General features: G+C 46.5%; 1 protein-coding gene across 1 annotated transcript; it reads left to right on the forward strand.

Annotated features, from left to right (window-relative positions):
* Positions 1–3,311: 3,311 nt before the first annotated feature.
* On the forward strand, positions 3,312–9,217 carry FAM180B (family with sequence similarity 180 member B). Its single transcript, XM_037395390.1, has 3 exons — positions 3,312–4,677; positions 7,159–7,238; positions 7,840–9,217. Exons 1-3 carry the CDS (start codon positions 4,485–4,487, stop codon positions 8,284–8,286), a joined length of 720 nt encoding a protein of 239 aa, XP_037251287.1. The 5' UTR covers positions 3,312–4,484; the 3' UTR covers positions 8,287–9,217.
* Positions 9,218–10,524: the final 1,307 nt, after the last annotated feature.

Raw genomic sequence — 10,524 nt, forward strand, 5'->3', positions numbered from 1 at the left:
ATCAGTTGAGCTGATTCAATAGGAAATGTGCCTTTGGTCCTTCCTACAACATGTTTCACAGCTGGTTCTGTTTTCTGTTGCAGTGGCTCTTTCTGCATGCCAGTGCCTATTGCACAAGACAGAAAAGTTCCTGGCACAACTTCTGTTACTGTGAAAATTCTTTGTAAAGCACATTCCCCTTCCTACTGCTGCCCCCCCCCCCCCCCCCCGGGCTGTGTTATCCCTCCCCCACCCCAGGTTGCTTGAGTCATTGTGCCAAGTCTCCTCGTCTATGTATCGTTAAAAAACATGTATTTCCCAGTATGGTAAGTCAGAAGACTGATGGTAGCAGGAACAGAGGGAAAACTGCCATTTGAACATAATGTTTGTGCAGAGGGAGGATTTGATTGACGTGACATCAAGAAATGTTAGACACAATGGCCTGTCAAGTTAAACAACATGCAAGGTTTGCTAAAGAATGTGTGTACTAGAAAAGTAGCCAGCCTGGTGGGGACAGGCATTGGCTCCAGCAAGTCTTTAATACAGGACAAGAAAAAATGGCCTCAAGTTGTGCCGCGGGAGGTTAAGATTGGATAGTAGGGAACATTTTTTCACTGAAGGGTGGTCAAACCTTGGAACAGGCTGCCCAGGGAGGTGGTGGAATCACCATCCCTGGAAGTGTTCAAAAACCTTGAAATTATGGTGCTTTGGAACATGGTTTAGTGGTGGACTTGGCAGTCCTGGGTTAGTGATTGCACTTGATGATCTTAAAGGTCTTTTCCAACCTAAACAATTCTATGATTCTATTGTGTAGAATAGTTGCTAATGGACCTAAATCTCTTCTCATTAGAGAAGCCTGGGAGGATACGAAGAGCGCCATTTACTCCCCCAAATGCATTATGCCCAGGCACAAGCGGTTACACAGCCTCACAAAGTTGGCACGCTGCCAATGCTGGCACGCTGCCTCCTCCACGGCTCCTGAGCTCCAGGGCCTGTTCCTGCCTATAGAGCCTGTGTGCTCTGGGATCCTTGTGGCTGCTGGGCACTTGTTTCGTGCTGGGCAAGGCAGTAGTCAGCTTGGTCAAGCACAAAGCTGTCTTCCAGATCCTCTGTCCCTGCCCAGTCCATACTGGCTCATTTGCCTGGGTTGGATTTCCCAACTGTAGGAGGATGTTGGATGAGATGCAAGTCAGATGTAGCTGACTTACAGACACACTATTCAGAAGAGAGATTTTCTAGTACTGTGGAGACAAGGAGAATTTTAGGTGATGACTCACAGTCACCATGTTGAGCTTCCCCAGTTGAGTAGGTTTTGCTGGTGTTTTCCAGAACAGGCATTTCTCCCTACAGCCAGGCAAGCCAACTCTCCTCCCTGAGAGGAGAGGGTACCCACCTGCATCATGACCGCACAGCCTGCGTAGACCCTTATAATTATCTCCAACCAAAATCCAGATGGGGATTTCAGCTGGGCCTTGCACTCCCGCAGAACAGAGCTTATGGGACTACTGGGGGACAGGCTGGGTCACAGTACACCCCATATCACCCACCACACTGCATCCCGTGACATCTTCTCCAAGTCGTGTGAGGTCTGGGGAGTGTGGGGGTGTGTGCCCTTTTGTGAAGCAGGTGCAGCGGGATGGGGCCCTCCCTGTCACTGTTACACAACCCATTCCTCCTTCAAGCAGTGGATGCCACTCACAAACTGGAGGGGAAAAAAAAAAAAAGACAAGGAAAGCATTTGTGTAAGGACCAGCAGCACCATACCTGGAAAATGCCAGTATAACAGTGGAGGTCCCATCTGGTTATTATGGTCAGTGCTTCACTCCTACTTCGCACAAGGTTTTCTTCCTTCTTCCCCTCCAGTGACTCAAACCTCACCTTCCCTGGGAGCCTTGTATGTCCTTCTTCCTTCCCCTGTTTCCTCAACCACCTTCTTCTCCTCATCTTGCTCCCCTGAGTACCTGCCAGACAGACCCAGGCTAGGGACTGTGGTCTCCCCATGCTGTGGGCGAGATGTTTGAAGCAAGACATTTCTCCACTTCTATAGAATTTGCCTTTCCTGAAGACACTGCCTACCTCCCTGCAGTCCCACTTCAAAGAAACCTCCCTCCCAAGGAGATTGTTTGGGTGCTCTATTAAGCACACCTTGTGCCTCAACCAGCATCCAACCAGGTCCTGCAGCTTTTGATGGCTCGTATCTTGTTCCCCTTCCCCATCTTCCTTCTTCAAGCAGTCATGGTGGAAAGGATGAAACCAGTCAAGGTGCCCCTGAAGAAACCTGGCATGATGTGATGTTTTGAAACCACTCCTGCAACAGATGGCCTGACCAGAGGGAATGCAGAGGGACAGGGCTGTGCATACTCAGCTGTGAATACCTGGCAAGGACAAAATCCCTCAGGAGGAACAGGTGCACTGCCAACTTTGCAATTGTACATGTGGGGACTATGTGCAGCTGCCTGAAACTCAGGCTTGTTTCTGTGCACTGTATAACTACTGTGGCTTTACAAACAACTAAGGCATTTGTTTATCACTCTGCAGCTGCCTTTCTGTGCAGGGTTGTAAGGCAATTCTACAAAAACCCCCAAGCTCAAGGCAGTATCTACTACTGATGCTTGACCCTCACCTGCCACTGTTATCTGTCACCTAAGCACAGCCCCTGAGCCTCCTCTCTTCTCCCTCCCACCAGCATGGGTAGGTTCCTCTAGACACTTCACAGAGTCATAGAATCGACCTTTAAGATCATCAAGTCCAACCACTAACACCACTAAACCCTGTCCCTAAATGCCACATCTATGCATTTTTTAAACACTTTCAGGGATGGCGATTCCACCACCTCCCTGGGCAGCCTGTTCCAATGTTTGACCACCCTTTCAGTGAAGAAATGTTTCCTAATATTTGATCTAAATCTCCCCTGGCATAACCTGAGGCTGGTTCCTTTTGTCCTGTTGCTTGTTATCTGGGAGAAGAGACCTACCCCAACAGCTGCAAGCTGTTCTTGGGAGATTTTCCTGTTGATAAAATCATGTATGGCCTTCACAGGTGTTGGCCAAAATCCTGGACTCCTTATGTCACGTGCTGCACGCTTAAGGGAGGATGTTTCATGGCGCATGAGACGCAGGACTTTTTTTGCATAGTAACAAAGACAAAGTCATGCATACGCTGTGGATCGTAAGGAACTCTGGCACAAAACAGAAGGCACATGAATCTCCCTGCACAGATGGGGCATCAGCATCTGCTTCAAGTAGCATGTGATTCACAGTTTAATAACAGATACCTCGTCCCAGAAGAGAGGGATGCAACTAAAGCATAAGCCGCAGAAAATAATAAGAACTGGAAGAAGTGACTTGAAGATAGCCAAGGCTATGACAGAAACACAGGTCTTATTTCGATGCAGACTGAGGGTAAGAACAGCTCTGGATATTGAGGGCCCCTCCTCCCCTGTCAAATCTGGGACTCTTCCACTGCATGCTGCTTTTCTTCATAGCTGCTGTGAGCCCATGTATTGCCAGGTACAGCTACAGGTCCTGGAAGTTTCAGAAGATGTGCTACTTCACACGCTGACACCTTATGAAGTGGAACACCATCCCTAACCTCAGTAAATTATCTGATGACAGCAGCCACTACAGACAGCCTGTAAGTTGCTGAGAAAGGTATGCTTTTCAGCTCAGCTGCCTCTTCTCTAGGCAGACTTCTTTCCCCCTTTAACCTGGGGGAGAGGGTATTATTTATACATATTATTACCTACTTATATAACCCTGGCATCCCAGAACGTGTTGCAGAACCCAGGACTACTTGTGCCATACAGTGTGGAAATACAGAACAGCTTGACTGGGGTTTGGGCACTAACAAAAGTGCAAAGATGTGTTGAGAACACAGATCTGCTGCGAAGGTAACCTGACCAAGTTTTGTCTGTGTAATTCATATCTAAAGCAGACCGTGCTCATCATAACCCAGAGTCTTGTCACAGGAGAGGACAACGAAGTGCTAAAGTCTGGCTGACTCTGATAACTGCTGTTTGCTAGGTTAGTATGCTGAGTTACCCCTTTGGGAGGTTTAATACAGAACTAATAAGTGACACTTCTTCTGCCTGCTTGTGTGTTTTGGCTGCCCTTCCATGGATCTGCACAGACTGCCGGCCTTGTCTGTGATGTTTCAGGATTGCTTGCAGATTTTCAAACTCAGGAAAAAGGAAAACTGAAAATGAAGCCAAGGAGCCGAGCAGAAGTGTCACGGAGATGTGACAGAGGCACTGTGCAATGGTGGGAGGGACCAGGAGGTCCTCTCTTCTTCAGAGGCAATCGTGTAGCAAAATTTTTTTGCAACTAATAGCTTCCTATAATACATTGCAATGGGAAATGAGCCTCTGGAAAAGAAGCTTAAACAAATCTGCCAAAAACTTCACAACAAAGTCTTCCAAGTTTCCAAAATATGATGGAAAATATCCTTTGGGGTCAGCAAGCTGAACTGCAAGCCCTTCCCAGGACTGCAACCATAAACACGGAAAGATGGATTCGTTCCAACAGAGGCTGCTGGGACCAGAAGCAGCGAGGGAAGGCGCCACAGCAAACCGCTCTCGCTCCACAGACGGCACTGCCCACGGCGGGGTGGCAGCCGCTGCAGGGCAGGGTGCTATGGCCCAGGTGCAGCTCAACACCTGGCTGATCCTGTGCGTGTTTGCTGGATCCCCGAGGCTGACAGGTAGGAAGGGCACCTGCTAGGCAGGTGGCTTCTTGGCTTGGCAAACTCTTCGTGTGATGCCAGTGGTGCAATGCTTTGCCTGCTTCTTCAAGGGTGGTCAAACACTTCAGCTGGCTGTGCCGAGATCGGAGAGAGCTGGAGTCCCAGCTGGGGGTGTTCACTGGGGGAGGTACTCGTAGCTACTTGCATGATGAAGACCTGCTATTGTTTTTGGTGGCAGGGGGAGGGTTTTCTGAGGTGTCTGCTGAAAAGTTCTGCTCCTGCAATAATGTTTATGGGTTTTTTAGATGTTTTTTTGGGGGGAAAAACCCTCTGTTAAATGATAAAGTAAGTAAGGGACCATTTTCCCACCTCCAGAGGATATTTATATTATTATTTCAATACATTAGTTGTTATACTTTGTTTAATTTTTGTTTTACTCAAAAAAATCTAATACTGCACATATTTATGAGACAGTTACTAATAACAGCAGTTTGGTGCTGTCCTGGGTTCAGCTGGGATAGAGTTAATTTTCTTCCTAGTAGCTGGTACTGCTGTGTTTTGGATTTAGTATGAGAACAATGTTGATAGCACACTGATGTTTTAGTTGTTGCTAAGTAGTGCTCACCCTAAGTAAAGCGCTTTTCAGTTTCCCATGCTCTGCCAGTGAGGAGGTGCACAAGAAGCTGGGAGGGAGCAGAGCCAGGACAGCTGACCCAAACTAGCCAAAAGGGTGTTCCATACCACAGAACATCATGCTCAGTGTATAAACTGGGGGGGGGGGGGGCGCTGGCTGGGAGGGGCTGATCGCTGCTTGGGGACTGGCTGGGCATCTGTCAGTGTGGGGTGAGCAATTCTATTGTGCATCACTTGTTTTTCTAGGGGTTTTTATTTCTCTCTCTCTTTTTCCTGTCTCCATTTTCATTACATCATCATCACCATCATCATTATTATTATTATTGTACTTTATTTTATTTCAGTTATTAAATTTTTCTTACCTTAACCCATGGGTTTGGCCTTCTTTACAATTCTCCTCCCCATCCCACTGGGGACAGGGAGGGAGCGAATGGCTGCGTGATACTTAGTTGCTGGCTGGTATTAAACCGTAACAGGTGGCTGTTCACTAAATTCACTGACTTTGCAACCAACCAGACATCTCTCATCAGAGACCTGTGCACCTAGCTATCAGTTAACAGAGAGAAGACCAGCAAACAAATTGTCAAATGACACGTATTTTTTACATGATCTAAAAGCCTCCTGGCACATCCATGGAGCAGTAGGAAAGAGCAGCTACATCCCTGCTCACATTCCAAAGCCACAGCTGGCTTGGATCAGGGAGCCTGCAGCTGTGCAGAGGAACAAACCCCTGAAGCCTGGGGGGTGGCAGTGAATTTCTTCAGGCAGCTTGTGCATCTCCCTGAAAAGCTTCAATCAAGAATGGAAAGCTGGAAGCTGGATTTGGTAGTAGTCATCACACACATACAGTATTAAATAATATTTCTACTTTTTATAAGCACCTACTGACCTTAGCTCTGGAGTGCTCAACATAAATTGTCCCACTTTTTTATATGAAAAAGTCTTTATCCATATAAAAATTTAAAATAATAATAAAAAAGAAGGTCTGGGAGCTTACTATTTTATATGAGCTTTTTCCATTTCATGTTTCTTGAACTGAAGGATCAGTCTGTAAAAGGTAGAAGAGGGTCTTGGCTACATGACTGCCCTGATCAACACAGGGAAGGGAGGGGGTGCAGCCTCCCGCTTACAGTCCTGGACTGAGGCTACTTGTGTCTCCTTTCCCACAAAGTAAAAATAATAATAAAGGCAAAATAAACGCAGGAAGTTAAAGCACTAGAAGCATTAGTGAATGAAAAATGAAGAATTCTTAGTAGTAATGTGACTCACATTAATTAACTTCCATTCCTCTGGCCTTGTATCCATTTTTCCCAGTTTTAATAATGTTGGGTGACCCAGTAAGGGGTTAGCTGGACATGAGCCAGGATAGATCCAACCAGGTTTCTTTTACCCTCACATTCTCTCTCTGCCAGTGGCAGGTGCTCAGGAAAGAAGTATAAAACCACACTAAGCATCAGGTTATGTGTCCACCAGCAGGTTGAGGAGCCTCCCAGCACGCTGCCTCCGTTAGGCAGTGTCACCTTCTCCAGCAAAGCCTGCAAGCAACCAAAACCCATCTGTTCAAAACTCACCCATACTCAGCGTGAGGGGCTTCCTCGCTGCCTGTCAAAGCCAGTGTCTTTGCTGCTGTAGGCTTTAGCTCTGTTGGCAGGACAAAGGGCCTTCATACCCAAAACTTATGCTTGACACCCTTAAAACCTCTTCTGCTTCTCTTAAAAAGCTTGTTTTGCTCATCAAAATCCCATGGTCAGCACCTGTCATGTTTGGCAAGCTATGAGTGGCAGCTCAGAAATATTGAAGACATTAATGACAACCAAAGCAAGTGTCATGGTCTTGTGCTACCAAACTCTACCTGATGTCTTCCAGATGAACATCCTCACAGCAGGAATGATGCCGGCACCAACACACCCCGTCACAGCCCAGAAGATGCTGACGTCATGTTAGAGGTCTCCTAGGTGTTGGGGGGCCCATGGGCCAAGACACTGTTAGTGTCCACACTCCCACCTGCCTGCACGTGAAAACTCACATGTTCTGCTAGTTCTCATCCCTGCTGGATTTTGGGAGTGCCTGGAGAATGCCTCGGCAATGCCCTAACTGCATTTGTGCTCCCTCCCATTGTGGGGTGCAGCTGAAGGGGGCTCTGACCCCCTCCATGGCACCTCATGCTTCTGGGGTGGGACAAGGAACCATCCCCGCTGGGCTAGGTGACTCCGGCACCAAGTGGCCAAGCCCCCCACCCAAGGCCACCATGCTGGGGAGCTGCTGCAGGCAGGACTGTGGCGGGAGAGGCAGGGTGGGAGGCGAGAGCTGGATGGGTCCCACGGGGAAACCGATATGTGGGGCCGGTCACAAAAGGGGAAGGGGTGTGGGGCTGGCAGAAGAAGGCATGGAGTGGGACTAGGCGGGCCATGGGCAGCGAGTCAGGGAGCAGCCGCCTCCCAGTCCGGCCAGCGATTTGGCAGCATTGCAGATGGCCTTACAGCTCTGTTAAAACTGGCGGAGCGTTTGTGCTGGGCTTCCCATGCACATGCTCCTCTTCTCTTCCAGATGCTCTGGAGAGGGCTGGATATTCAGACTGACGGGACAATCCAGCTGCAGGATGAAGAGCTGGCCTCCCTGCGCCCAACACGGCGATTCATGCAGATTTTAGAGGATGAAGTGCCCAAAACACCGACAGAGATTGAGCAGCATCTGAGATATTATTCACTGACTGACACCCCCTTGCCCCTAACAGAGTTTGACCGTCTCCTTTTCACCAGCATTTACTGTGCCTATCAGGTTCGCTCCATGCAGGGTCTGGATAAAAATCTCTGGATTAGTTTTTTCTCTCAGCTGGTTGATGAAATCTTTCGTGATCTGTGCAAGGGGCTCTGCCCTGCAAATACCACCCTTCTCCTGGCTTCCTGGCCTTGGAAGGAGAAGCCTGCACATTTAGCATCCCTGAAACATTTCTATCATTCTAATCTGGCCAGGACCAAGAGAGACACTTACTAAGGGAAACTACTGTAGGAAAGGACACACCTGACTTCAGCTGCACCCTTGGTTATTTTGAATGCTTTGTACCAATTTGTAATTTGTACAAATACACCACACCTTTTTTGTCCTGCTTTCTGCATTGCACTGGCAACCCTCTAAGGATTTACACACAAGCTTTTATTTTTAAATTAAATAGGGCAAAACTATAAAGTGCATTTCACCCTTTCCTGGTTTTTTTTTTTTTTTTTCCTTTCTTTTTTCTTCTGTTTCTTTATTGCTTTTTAAGTGGACTGTGCTGAAGGGGGCAGTGTTACTTAGATGTGTTATCTCTCCTGATCACTGATGCTTACTGGGGAGATGCCCTGGCAGGTTTTTTCAGGATGTTACACTGGTGTCCTAGCTGACTTAATTTCAGATGATTCAGTTCAGCCTCCTATATTCCCCCTGTGGTTTCAGCCAAATACAGTATCTTTTCTCCTCTCCAGTAACCAGCTAAGCAGATTTGGTTGTGGTTCATGATATAGCTCACATATTTAATTTCAGCTTTCTGCTTATGTAGCATCACATTTTGAGTCCATAGTAAGTAATTTCCCATGTCATGTATTAATTTTTCTTTAGAAAGCAACCTGAAAATGTATGTATTCCATGAAGCTTTCTAGTATTTGCATATCATGTGTACACATGTACGCTGCTTTGTGCCAGTTATCAGTTTGAAATATACTTCCTTAAACCTCATTTAAATTCCTAAGGATTGTGACCTAGTTATTTCTTCAGCAGATTTTACCTCTTCTATGAAGTTTTTTTGTACAGCTATGGCACTTTACAAGCCAAACATAATAAGTACACAATCGCTATCCTCAAAATAAAAAATGCAGTTGTTTTATAGAAAGAGATCATTAACCTTTCTGTCTTACACATTGCAGTGTGGAATTAAATGAATGTAATTATCTACTTGGGAAGGTTTTGATTTTTTTTTTTCCTCATTTCTACTAGGTTTCCTGCTGCCATTATAGGTACATTCATTTTGAACATATATTGCATGCACCTAGATGATGGGAACAAGAATTCCCTTTCTATCAATATACTCCTAATTTTCCATGCTCAACAAAGGAGGCACGTGTGACATTCAAAGTGGGAACTGCTAGCTTTTGACCTAGTTAATCTTTTCCCAAGCTGTTGTTGCCCAACAGATGGAGAGAAGGGCTGGTGAGGCAGGAATAATAAGCCTGGAAGCAAGACGCCACAGAGAATGGTTTTAGAGGTCAGGTTAGGGCTATGACAGGAGAAGACAGATTTATACAGTCCATAAAGCAGGTTGGTTGTTGCCTTGTTGGTTGGGTTTTTTGTTTGTGTGTTTCCCCAAGAGGTGTAGGAATTAAGATTAGTATTTCATTTGAACTGTAACTTCTAGTAAACTAGTGGCCCACTTAATGTTCTTCTATTCTTACGATGGTTTTTACATACCTCCAATCTTTACCCTTCATCCTTTTCCTAAATATGCCCCCAGTCTTTAATGTCTAGGATACATACAGCGTGGTGGAGGCAGGGAATAGCTGCAGACAAGCCCAGTTCAGGCAGAGAATATCATCAAAAAGCTGAGCTGGGGTAGCACTAGTGCATGAAAATGTTGTCTTCCTGGAGAATACAATGGTCTGAGCTATATGAATGTCTGGATAAAGGCTGAGGTGGATGGCTTGGTGACTCAGATGCAAATACACTGGTTTGAATTCAGGATTTTGTTAGGATCAGTTTAAGAGCATTGCTATCTGTTGAGCAGATTGTAAATTAAACTCAAGTGAAGCTGCAAAATTTCTTGCACACTCAAGATGATGCACTGTTGCAGTTTATCTTTTGAGAGACAAACCAGGATTCAGCTCAACTGAAACAGCACCAGTTGCACCATGATGAAGCCTCCAGCTTTCTGCTTTCCTACTATGTGCTCAGTGGATTCCGCCATCACTCCCAGCTGCCCTGAGGAACACATCAGTGTCCTCTGCAGCCACATCAGTCCCTTTACAGCAGCACTACAGCTCAGCGGAACACAGCGTGTAAGAAACCACTGGAACACAGATGCTGAAAGTATCACTTAATGGTACCTTTGAACCCATTTGCACTGGGTTACTGATACAGCGTATGGCAGGTTGGCCATACCCTTGCACTCAAGCTCCAAGGAGTATTCCTGGAGAATGTAATGCCCTGCAGTCAACACTGCCATTGCATGGCACGATACTACCCACACTCATACATTATGAGCCT

Source organism: Falco rusticolus, chromosome 7, assembly GCF_015220075.1.
Source record: "Falco rusticolus isolate bFalRus1 chromosome 7, bFalRus1.pri, whole genome shotgun sequence".
NCBI lineage: Eukaryota > Metazoa > Chordata > Aves > Falconiformes > Falconidae > Falco > Falco rusticolus.